The sequence below is a fragment of the Delphinapterus leucas genome, chromosome 3 (assembly GCF_059928025.1).
Source record: "Delphinapterus leucas isolate spDelLeu-1000000601 "Yukka" chromosome 3, BTC_Dleu_Yukka2, whole genome shotgun sequence".
NCBI lineage: Eukaryota > Metazoa > Chordata > Mammalia > Artiodactyla > Monodontidae > Delphinapterus > Delphinapterus leucas.
Window position 1 is genome coordinate 33,784,736 of NC_143131.1, and position 13,358 is coordinate 33,798,093.

Sequence of the window (13,358 nt, forward strand, 5' to 3'; positions counted from 1 at the left end):
GAACTCCAATTCATCCCAAAGGACAAACCAAATACCAATTTAAAAGTCTAAATTTTAAGCTTTAATAATCTTCAGAAGCAGAATTTTTAAAATGTTTAGAACAGTGACATCACCACTAGAACAAGTACATGCCCTTCCAAGAGGAATGCTTAGAAGGAAAACATTTACTTCGAAGTATGTAATTTCTAGATTGCCTGCTAAAACAATACATCATGTGATAAATCCCTCACACAATTTGAAATGTTCTGATAATCAAAATATCATTTTAGACCAAGTCCTGATCATAGTAGACAGCAAAAAATTACCACACTAGTTCAGCTCTAGGCTAGGAAAAAATCATTTAAAATAATTTGGAAAAAAATTCATGTCCCAGTAGGTAACAAGAGCAATAACTAATATAATCCTGAAAAAGATGGTTCAAAATATAGATTTACTGCATTTTACCATTCCTAATACAATCAAACAAGCCCTCACTCAAAATTCACCACTAAAAACAAGTATTCTTTCTTTCTTTTTTTTGGCTGTGTTGGGTCTTCGCTGCTACGCATGGGCTTTCTCTAGTTGTGGAGAATGGGGGCTATGCTTTGTTGCAGTGTGCAGGCTTCTCATTGCGGTGGCTTCTTTTATTGCAGAGCACGGGCTCCAGGTGCGCGGGCTTCAGTATCTGCAGCACACGGGCTCAGTAGTTGTGGCTCACGGGCTCTAGAGCGTACGCTCAGTAGTTGTGGTGCACAGGCTTAGTTGCTCCGCAGCATGTGGGATCTTCCCGGACCAGGGCTCAAACCCGTGTCCCGTGTATTGGCAGGCGGATTCTTCAGCACTGCACCACCAGGGAAGTCCCAAAACAAGTATTCTTTTGGGAGCTAATAATCCACACTCAGTTTAGATCTGTTCAATGAACTGAACAGTCTAGACTCAGAATCAGCAAGGATATTCCAAGGTTATTAAATGTTCCCACCTTCAGGGAATTCCAGTCATTGTTTTCCATAATTCCAAAGAGTAGATGCATAAAAATATTTTAAATGGAGTGAATACTAATATCTTTAAAATTACCAACACTTAGAAAATGCACTTCATCAAAACTTCTTCACCTTCAGTATAGTTGAATATTTGTGTTTCACTTTCATATTTACTCTTGCTTTTGCATATTGAAATAAGTAAAATGCTCTTTATTTTACTCATCTATGCTAAGTACATGTTGCCAAGTTGCTGTCAAGTATTTAATCAATTTCCTATGCAATACTCAGTTCTAAGTTCTTCGGGATATGCATACCAAGAGATGGGCAGTGGAATCTTTCTCTAACAAAGCATCACCAACTCAGAGACAAAAACCTAAAATTCAATGAAGAATTTAAAAAAAAAAAAAACTTGACAATTAAAATTTATTTTAAATCAAGGAATATAAAACACTATCAAGTACAGGAAAAGAAAAATGTGAAGAGTCACCAGAAGACTAGAAATAGAATAAGAGAAATACAAATCGATGAGAGAAATTGAAAAAAACAAGGGTAAGATGGAGAAACAATCACACGAAGATACTTTAAAACTATTAATGATGTCTTCCACATGAGATTATTGCAGTGAAGACCAAGAACTGTTTAACATCCTCCCTTTTTCTCCATAGAAATACTAAGCCAATTTCTGTAACCATTCCACCAATTTAATTAGGTCAACACAAAACTTTTATCGGATTGGAATTCTAGTTTTTCCAACTTTCTAACTGGTAGCTTTGAACTCTTTACGGTGATTTGACTATCTATAATTTTTCTTTAAATAGCCATTATGAAAAAAATTCAAGAAAAAAAATTCACCTATCTAGATGTTTTCATGGCTAAAACATTAAAAGGTCAGGCTGAAGAGGAAAAAACAGAGATATTCAGAAAATGATTTTAAATGTTTTAAGTTGGAATTAGTGTAATTATTCCAAACTCTAACCACTCATATAAATCCACTGCCCAACCAAATAAAAAAAAATCCATACACATCATGACATACCTAACACACATAAGCAGACTTGGATTAAAATAACTTTAACTTGGGCTTCCCTGGTGGCGCAGGGGTTGAGAACCCACCTGCCAATGCAGGGGACATGGGTTTGAGCCCTGGTCACAGAAGACCCCCACATGCCACGGAGCAACTAAGCCCGTGTGCCACAACTACCGAGCCTGCGCTCTAGAGCCCGCAAGGCACAGCTACTGAGCCCGCGTGCCACAACTACTGAAGCCTGCGTGCCCAGAGCCCGTGCTCTGCAACAAGAGAAGCCACCGCAATGAGAAGCCCACGCACCGCAACGAAGAGTAGCCCCCGCTCACCGCAACTAAAGGAAGCTCGCATGCAGCAACAAAGACCCAACACAGCCAAAAATAACGTAAATAAATAAATAAATTAGAAAAGGCAGCTTGTCCAGAGTCAAAAAATTCTAAGAGGCAAGGTCAAGATTCAAATCCAGATCTATCTGGTTCCAAAGCTCAGGCCCTTAGTTACAGTGTTAGACTGTGTTAATGTATCATGCAGGTAGCATGTTCTTAAATGTTATTTTGTCCATATTAGTACCCTACTATCTATCTTTATACATATAATCCTACTATCCATATTGTAGACATATATAACAACTTTGTCGAGTCATACCTCACCTACCTTGAACTATGCTATGAAGCAATTACCTATCTGGAAAACAACTAGGATGCAAAATCAAGCACTCCAAAAGATACCAATAAAAATTCAAAGTATGTATCATCACCAAGCTTATTCACTACAGTTAGTATATGTTACTGACAGCAGAGCCCCTTAATTCCTCAAAATCACAACCTAATTATCCCTATTTTCCATATAATGTTAATAAGTCCAGTTATATAGTTTGTATTTTACAGCACAGTAAAAGTAAAAAAATAATTTTTAAAGTAGCTTCCATATGTGCTTAAAAATAGAAATAATATTTATACACACACATCTGCCCCAAATCTACTCATATTCAAGTACCCCCGGTGAATATTTAGTGGTAATATTGTTACTTACTTTAAAAATAGTTACACTTTTTCCTGTGGTACTTTTATAATAGAGACACAATCACTGATATAAGTAAAAAATTTTTCCTAGGACTCAAAAATTAAATCTAAACTTTTTTAACAAAACAAAATAACTATTACAAGAAACAATAACATAGCAAAAGGCAACTGCCATAGTTTATCCAAATCTCTTAATCTTTTTATTTCCTTTTGAAAACTAACCAGCATTTTGAAAAATTTCTTCCGTTACGCTAGGTAAAACAGTATACACTTATATATTCAAAACAATGTTGAAACATGAACACACAACACTGAATTCTCCCGTGACAAAGGAGAAAAGGTCTATTTTAAGGTTTATTAAAAATAAAAAGTGATTTAAACTTTTTTAAGACTACACTAATCTAAAATTATAACTTTTTAACTCATTAAAAAGTTATAAAATCTTATGTTAAGAATTATTCTTACATGACATACGAAATCTTATACAACGTAAGAATTAATCCGACCTGCTTTATACCAAGTTATGACATTCGAAAATACCATTAGAAATTACAACATATAAAGTAAAACCACAAGTCACTCTAAATAAACAAGATAGGAAATAGCTATCTGTATTCAAATATCCCATTACCATGATTTTATACGAATGTTATGTGACAGATATGATTAAAATCTTACCTACAACACGTGTTAAATAAAACTTTCCACAATATTCCACTTGCCACCCCAGATACTGCTGTATAGCTAAAGGTTCGAGTTCACAGCTCACCTACCTCCAACCTGGAGTCTTCTCACTTTTTCTGCAACTCTATTCCCGTCAGTTTTTCTTTTTCTCATTTTTCTTGGGGGAAGGGGTTGTGGTGATGGTGGTGTGGTGAAGGTTAGGGAGTGTATTATACAGAATTATGAGTGGAAAAAAAACCAGGGCAATTAAATGTTTTATAGGGATGAACATTAAGCATGGAAATAACTAGCAATACTATTTTAAGATGTGATTTCTCAAAGTATGAAACTATTGATAAAAATATATATGTACACACATCTAAAAACAGTTAAAATACACTTTCATCTGGCAAGTTGTTTCTTCTTAGCAACTAAAAGTAAATTACTTGGCAATCTTCTTTGTTTACAGTTTCTGTGTTTCTTCACTATTTATTCATTATAAGAAACATGTGAAATTACACTGGGTTCTGAACAAGATTACTAAAATCCCTGCAAGTGGCAATTCAACTCTTGTTTTGCTCCTTTAATAGAGTGTTAATTTCCCCAAACACTGTTTATCCTTTACCCAAATAACTAGAGGGTAGGGTGTCTGGATTTGGCAATGAAACAGTCCATGTTTTTCAGGATAAGCTTAATTTCAAATATTCTCTCTCAAATATAAACTGTCAGGCCACATGTTTAAATTTTGAAATCAGAAAATACGGTCATTTTAGCATGGAAAATAACAAAAACACTACTCATCCCACTTATAGTCTCTATTTCCAAATTGCACACATCTAGAAATAAGTTTGATACAAATTTATAGAGCCCTTTGAACATGCAGTATTAATGAAGGGGAGAGGAGACACATATACTACAAAACAATGAAAGAAAAAAATCATTTATGCTTGGGTTTGGAATGCAGCCAAGCATCTATATACTCTTAATCAGAAGCACACAATTACTTCACAATATGCCTAAAATCTCTCAGTCCAGTCCACCACTACCTTCAAAGGTTTGAAAAGCCCTAGCCCAAAATACAATCAGTCTTCAATAGTTAAGAGATTTATATACAGAACTCATCATCAACCTTTCTCAACATTATCTTCAAATACTGAATAATATGCCAGGAACATGTTAGTTCACAAAATTAAGCATGATTTTTATTTAAAACACTGATCCAGGGCTCTAACTATTCAAATACTACACTTTTATGCAAAGGTCCTAACAGATGTCAACACTTCTATGAGGACTCTCCTCTAGGTCATTCCTTACCTATCTCCCATTTTTTTCTGAATTCCTCTGGCTTATGATTCCTTTATAAAGATAACTGGCAGGTGCTTCAAATACTATGCCCTGTTACACGTATATCCCAAATATAATATAAAACTCCTTAAAGCCAAGAATTATGCCTTCCTGATTCACATTAACACTTACTAACCTGATAATATACTAAAAATATGCTGTCTTGATATTAACAAACCACTACAAATCCAAATTCTTCAACATTTTGGGATTAAAAAAATGGCAGAGTAATTGAAGGAGCCAGATCCTTTAAAATCCAGGTAATTAAGGTTAAAAAGCTCTTCTATACTGCTTACTGAACTCAACTGACTCCTTGAACAGGCATGTTTGAAGCCCTGGCACATCCTCAATTTTATTATATTATATATAAATTTCATCATTACAAGGCACATTGCTCAGTTTATGCAATCTGTATGGCTAGAGGACTTTGTAACAGGAATTTTAAGAAGGTGCTTAGGTTTAGGTTCTCTTTCAGCCCTATGACTCTGAACACATGAATGTTATATTCAGCTAGTTTTACACAATTATTTTCAATTTAGTTTGGCATCTATATAATCTTGTAAGTACATTCATCATAGTGATATAATTTAAAAGTAGCTATTCAGCTTTAACCTGGCCACACTAACAAAAAAGCACAGATAATACAAAACAATGGATGATCCAAAAAGCATTAACAGTCAACTCTCAACTATTCATATTTGGATTACCTAATAAATATTTTAGCCTGTTTACATCCACTATTCTAAGAGTATTTGCTTAGGAAATAAAAATTGATGCTAATAATTCAAATGAAAGATACATCAATCTACTGTAGGGGAGGAAAAAATATAAAATCTTCCCAAACCATATATAAATAATGCTATTGAGATTATATTTAGCAATCTTCCACCATTATTCACCTTTTTCTTAAGCGTAGGTAACTGAGAGTGGACTGTATTTAGCTTGTAACAGAAGTACAGATACACAGGCACGCAAACCAGTCACTGACCCCACTGTGCTTTTCACAGCCCTATTTCAGTAGCCTGAGACCTGAGAGGGGGAGGAGGTAGCAAGTCACTGCAGATGATCACTTACAAGGAAATTGAGAGTTGACTATAATTTACATTTAAAGTGCTATGAAACACCATACTGCTACATGTATTCATTGCTGTTTATGGGAATCCTTCTCACAGTAACTTAACAAGAGATTTAACAAGGCTTTCTCTTTAACCTTTCAATATCCCAGAAACATCGTGATATCTGAGAATCACAAAGACTGATGGTGAAAGTGCTACGCATGGAAAGTAGTACGCATTTCAGAGATCAGGAAACTGAAGCCCAGATAAAGTAGCATGCCAAGATCATCCTCAGATTAAAGAAGAGAAGAACTGAGTTCTCCAGAACCCAACTTCAGTGCTACGCCTCTCAATCTCTTCAACCCCAAATTCTCCACTTGGCTTCAAAGATCACAATCTTACTAATTTTTAAGTTTCTTCTCTGTTTTTCACCCCTTTCTTCTTATTGATTCCTATGCTGTGACATATACTCTAATCAGCTTATCCTCTAACATTCAGATCTTCAGCTCTTCCTCCATTTACATTCTTCCCTCTCTCAAGGCCCTAAAGCAGAGAACAATCTGATCACAAGAACAGCTACAAAAACATCCATTTCAGCATTCACTACCTCTTACACATCTCTGACAGAGTCAATCATCTGAAACTCAAAGTGAAAAGCTGAACTCATTATCATCTCTTCCAAAATGATTTCTCCATTTCTTGGCACCATCGCTTTCATTGTCCCTCAAGTTTGCAAACTTAAACTTTTATTTCTACTCTCCTTAATACTGTCCTCCTTTTCTCATCTCTCTCTCCATTCCTCCTTGCAATAAATGTCTCGGTTATTATTATATGATATATGCTGAGGAAGAAGCTTAAATTCTAGTGAGAGAAGTAGTGAACAAGGAACTTAAATAGGCAATGGTAAGTGATATTTACAAAGTAATAAACAAAAATGTGGAAAAGTAGAGGAGGAAGCAATGAATTCCCACTGGGATGATAAGGAAGGATTTTCCCAGAAGTGGCATATGACCTAGACCTTAAAGAGTTAGGATTTCTCTAAAGAGTGCTGAAAATGGAATTCTTGGCAGAGAAAACAACCTATGCAAAGAAAAGTAAATAGACACTGCATGCCATGTGCAAGGAAGAACAAACAGACGTCTTTGACTAAAGCAGGGATTCTCAATCACGGGCATAACACAATCTCCAAGGGGAGAAGAACGGGAATGGGGAGGTAGGTACTTTAGGCTAGCAAATTCTCCCCAACCCCCTTTGAAAATCACTGTGTGAAAAGAAGGGAGGAAGTGCATTACACAAGTGAACTATGTGGAGAGGCAGACTGATTTAGAATAGTATGGTTAAGATAGTACAGAAGAAAATACTTCTAGAATAAATCATAAAAGGCCTTCAATGCCAAGCTAGGAAATTTGGACTTTATTCTGTGAGCAAAAAATGAAACCTGTAAAGTGTGTGTATACAGTTTTTTGTTTGTTTGTTTTTGTTGTTGTTGGTTTTGTTTTGTTTTATGTAAGGGAATGAGATCAGTTCCAGATTTCAGGGAAATAATCCTGGCAATCATATAGCAGAGGGAGTGAAAAAAAGAGAAAAAAAATTTTACTGTCATCCAAATGAGATAATGAGGATGTGAACTAGACCAATGACAATGAGAATAGAAGGAGAGAGAGATTTCAGAGGCAAACTGGGGAAACGTGGCAAATGAACCAAGAAGATAAGCAATAGGTCTCTAGCTTGAATAACAGAGGATGGTGGTGGTACCTAGAAAGCGAAAAGTGGGTATGTGTTGGAGTGCAAAATTTTATAAACCACAACTCTGAGATGATTACCAGACATACATGCTAATATGTTTTGCAAGCTTAGAAGAGAAAGTATGAATAAAAATGTAATTACTGTAACCATCTCAATTCATGGATTCTTGAATCCATGAGTGAAAAGGGTGCTCAGGGAGCTAGCATCAATAAGAGAGCAGACAAGAAAATCAAGGACAGAACCTTAGGGCACACTTGCTTAAGGAGCTGGAAGTCCAGCCAGCAAACAGAGGAGAGGTAGGAAAAGAACCAGGAGTTTTAAGAATAGCAATAGTGTAGTAGCTACAAGTGCATGATCTGCAGTTAGTCACTCACTAACCCTGTGACCCTGGCTGAATAACTTACCTTTCTGAGTTTCAGTCTGTTAGAATTTGAAAGCCTATACCTTCAACTGTAAAATACGGATAATAGGAGTACCTCAAAGAGTTATCGAAGATTAAGACAAATAATGTTTTAGTGCCTGGAACAAAACTACTAATACAGTAAGTAGTCCTAATAATAGAATGGGGAACTTAAAAATACCAATGAATTTTGCATGAGGTTACTAGCATCCCTTAAGAAACTATTTTAAGTACAGGGGGAGAGCTGTGTTTACAAGACTAAAGGAGTTAAGGAAGAAAACTGTGTGTAGAGCCTACGAAAAAATAACTGTTTTGAAATCTTTGTCCTTATCATTCCACGCGTCTCACCATCATTCCATGCTTAGCAAAGTACCTGCTCCATATGAATACAACAAGAAATGCTGAATACGAGAAAACTGAGCCAAAAGAAGGAAGAAATGAAGAAGCAAGAAATCTTAGTTCTACAAAGAATCTTAGGGGAAACAGAATTAGGAGCATAAAATTCCTTTCCAGTTTAGCCTTGGAAATGAACAGAGATGATTTATCCTCCGACTCAGGAAAACAGAAGGTAAGTACAGGTGAAATACAAAGGGGAGAAGACAAGGGGATTCACATTAGACAGCCTCTGTCATCCTAATAAAGAAATAACAGTTCTCTGCGCAGAGTACGAGGATTCCAAAGTCAGTTTAGAATCTGGAGAAAACAAATTAGTTGGTTCCTCCATTCCAATATATATTCAACTTCATTTCTGTCTCCAATACCCTGGTCTAGTGTCCCATGATCTCTTAGATTCTACCAGGGGCCTCCAGAGCAGCTCCTCTTCCTACAGACTTTACCTTTCCCAAGGTGTGGTATATTCTCTTGAGAGCCCACATTTCCTTCCACTATGTCCACAATTCTTATAAGACGTCAACCCCTCTGTGAAGCTGCCTGATTCTCTACCCACCAGAGTTAATCATTCTCTCCTCTAGGTTACTTCTGTTCCTTGTACAGTTTGATTACTCAGTTTATTGTTCTGTATCGCAATCACTTCTTTATGTCTGTTCCAGTAAACTCCTAAAAAGGGAGTAACATCTTCCTCATCTTTACTCCTCCAGCACTTAATTCAGCATTTCTTATATAAAAAGCAGTCAATGTTTGTTTTGTCTAACTGAAGTAAGGGATTAAACAACATGAGCAATCTCTTGACTAGAAGGAATCACAAAACAAAAAGTTAAGTGTTCAAATCTGCATCATTCAGATAACCTTCCTACTTTCCTAGCTATTAAACAGCAGCTAAGACAGTCAATCTTTTTATTCCTACTAATGGAAAAGTAAAAGGATTGGACAGTCAAAAAATACAAAACTCAATACTTAAAAATAAATTATATTCTAACAGTTATATTTGAATATACACGTTTCCATGTCCCTGGAATTCACCTTGAACACAATAATTAAATTATACTAGGAAGGGCTTACACAGGAAGAATATTCTGTCTCTCTTCAAGTTATTCAGTACCAGGAAGAGATGTACTAGTGGACTGATAAAAAAAAACAGACTATCCTTGCAGTGGAAGTGGTTAAGGGAAGCATTTTGGTTTCAAAATAAATTGGCATGCAAAACAGAGAGAGTATTTAATGATACCAATAGCAAGTATCAGGGACTTTCACGATTAAGTACAGTAGTTGTCTGAACAAAACTTAAAGCAACAATCACCAGTATATCAACTACAGGATCTCCTACAGTGAAGTTCCTGAACTAGATCAAAATTAATCCAAAAACAATTTTTAATTAAAGCACTTTCGTATAAACCATAGCACTAACATCAATATGAAAACCAAAGAACCTTAAGCCTCTCCTGGGCTTAAAGAAGCTTGCAAGGCTGGCCACGTCTTATTACTAAGAAATTTTCTGGAGTCTGGGAGAAAAATTCTAAGGTTCTGTTAAAGAAAATATCACATTTTTTCTTAAGTACATATAATAGATTGTTCCTTGCTTAGGTCTAATTCTGGTAATGCTACAGTTTTTTTTGTTTTTTTTTTTACAGTTGTTACATTCAAGAACTTATACAGTGCTGTATGTCAATTACGTCTCAGTAAAACTGGAAGAAAAAAATGATCACAGTTGGGGTGGAGGCACGAGGAAACTAAATGATGGGGGACATATAAGAGCTCCTTATATTTATTATATTCATACATTCACATATACTTTATACATTTTGAAGCTTTTCTTAATAAATTAAAAAAAATAAAAAGAACTCTAGTTCAGAAAGACTATATACCCAATTAACTGTATGTCTCAAAAAAAGAAAGCTTCACTACCATAATTCCTTATTAACAAGTTTATAATATTCAAAACAATCATCTGAAATATTTTAAATGTGATATAAATAATTTTGATTTCATAGTTTAGGAAAGCAACTAACATTTAGTTAACATCACTCACAAAGTACTAGGTCCCACGCTGAGTACTATATGGCCTAGCTCATTTACTTATCACATTCTTAACAACCTTCAAGAATAACCTGAAATTAATCTCTTTTTTTTTTTTGAGCTGAAGAAACCAAGAGTTAATCAAGGTCAAATAACCTGCCCCAAATCACCTATTATGTATCACAGCTGAGATTACAACTCAGAACTATTTGACTTTATACTACACATTGATAGCTCCTTCAAGAATTACAATGATCATGGCCTCTATTTTATAATGAACTTTGTTATACAGCTACACAGTGAATTTCTCAAAGGTTACATAAAAATAATGAGAATGAGAGCAAACACTGCCTTAGCGTTAAAAAAAATTTTTTGGTTACCCAAACTTTATCTAAAACATGCCGTAATCCAATCCACAAACAGCTGCCCTTCAGCTGCAACCCAGACTGCCCCACAGTTCTCAAATGATTACTAAAGTTTAATTCCTCATGAACTTTCTTCATGTTAGATCCACAAGCCTTCTTCTAACAATGAATGTTTGGCAGAATAGCAATTTCTCAAACAACAGAGTCACTATACAATGAATCTAACTCAGATTACTTTTTCAAAACTTCCTTAAGACTCTGCAACACAGTTCTCAAATGCCCTCTCACTCCTAGTTGTATATTGCTTTTGCAATCAGATTCAACTGGCTGTGTATATTTCATTCCAAACTGAAATACATCTTGTCAGGGCAAGCAGAAATAGCATTTTCTGCACTATTTGTATTATCCCAGAAACACCTAAGGACATAGGTATTTACTGAATTCTCAGGAAATATAGTATTTTAAATAGTAAATATACAGTTATCTGTGTACTTGAGTAAAACTGGAGTAAACCAAAGGTATCAAATTTGTACATAAGCTCTTTTACTACCCATAATTTTGACACCAACCAGAGAAACCACTATATATAGGAGCTCAGTAAAGTCAATTTAAAGCACAACTATAACTTATTTCTAGCACCACATTCAAACAGGTCTTCAATACACAAATTAGACCCAAGATCTATCTAATAAATGGTCTTTTCACCTCCATCTAAAACATATGCGCATGTATAAAATAAATCACTAAAACTACATCTGTTACAAAACTCAAATGCTAAATTGAGCCCTGTGGGAATTTTGCTTATTTTATTAGCAAATTTACTAGAAAATCTTTTTCCACATATATTGCATATAGACTTTTCATATGTGTGTTATACACAGTCAAGTTTCCAGTACACAAGTCAAAAGTTTTACATCTCCCTACATTAATATTCAAACCCTATCTGCTGAAAAAATGTTCTAATTTAGTGCATTAGTGATCTAATTAGTTGTCATTTCTATTACTTAAGCCCTATTTTATTTTAGAAACTCTTCTACCTGTAAAAGGACCTAGTTCACCCGAATCAAAGTCCTAGAACTTTCAGAATAAAATATTGTTACAAAAGTGTACTCTTGTAGCTAAATAAAAACTAGGCTTTTAGTTTACAAAACAGTAATCTTACATTATGATACACAAAATAAAACAAATTAGAGAATGCGCTATGCTTTAACTACAGAGATGATCCTCAACAATGAGCCCACATCTAACAAATACTGTAGATAATAGTCATTATGTTAAGTAGAACGTAGGTTAAAAAAATTTTTTTAATTTTATACAGAATGTTTAAAACGACGTTTTTTCAAACTTCCTAAAGTGCTTTTCAGATCTCAAAAAGGAAACTGAATTCTATACAGCTGAACCAGGTTACACGCTAAGTTACAGCCCGTGTGAAACACGACTTCTTCGGAATCAATAGACCAAATCTTGTTTACCGTGGAAGAGAAAAGAGAAACCTTGTATATAACTACTAAACGCTCAACGAGATATTGTCGAATAAACTCCAGTACGGTGACTGATAGAAGATATACTGGCCAGTAGCCGGCGGGGGTCCTTAAAAATATAGCAGGGGTTTACCCAGTTCCGAAGGTGTAAACAAACCCATCGCCACTGCAGAAGGTAAACAATGAACCTGCAACGAGGGTGAGGGGCCGGTTTTTGCCAACTACAGTCTCAGAGGCCCGGGAAAGGGAAACAAGAGGGAAATACAGCGTACACCAGACACTTCGCAGAAATCACGGGCTCCAGGTTTCACTACCGAGTTATCAGTGCTGCGGGTCCCCCAGGGCAGTGGGCAAAGAGAAAAACAGTCACGCAGTCAGCAAGGACCGAGCAGGTCCGGCTTCGGCGCTGGGGGACGGGGAGGGCAGGATGTGGTCGCTCTTCCCTCAGACGTCCTCCGGCAACCTAAATAACAGCCTCTACCTCCCTCCGGCCGTCCCTGGGATTCAGCTGCTCGAGCTCCGGGACAGGAGAACAACGCTCCCCCGCGGGTCTAGAGAACCCAGAGGGTCGGCGACTCCACCGAGTCCCGCTCGGTGCTCCCCGCAGCACCCAGAGGCCCGGAGAAGGGCTCGGAGCGAGGAAAGCGGGCACCGGGAAGGGGGATGGGTCCGGGGAGACTGCCCCCGGCTCGGCTCCCGCGGGCCGGCAGGCGGGGCTCGGGCTCTGCCTCCCGCACCCCCGCGGGTCCCGTGCGGGGCCGGACCCTGCCCACGGCCCCGAGCCCCCGGCTCCTCCCCACTAGGATGCCCTCGCCGGCGCCCGCGGCGCCCCGCGTTACCTCGGGTCAGATCCAGCGGGACGTTCTCCTCGCCGCTGTCATTCCGAC

General features: G+C 36.9%; 1 protein-coding gene across 7 annotated transcripts in view; it reads right to left on the reverse strand.

The window, feature by feature from the left end:
- Positions 1-13,358, reverse strand: part of RICTOR (RPTOR independent companion of MTOR complex 2) — a 140,487-nt gene that overhangs the window by 113,702 nt on the left and 13,427 nt on the right. For all 7 annotated transcript variants that reach the window (XR_016392628.1, XM_089908791.1, XM_022598801.3 and 4 more), the window contains exon 2: positions 13,311-13,358. Coding sequence is in view for 6 of the 7 variants with exons in the window: in XM_089908791.1 (XP_089764917.1) it covers positions 13,311-13,358 (48 nt within the window). In the remaining variant the exon portion in view is untranslated. The remainder of the gene's footprint in view (positions 1-13,310) is intronic.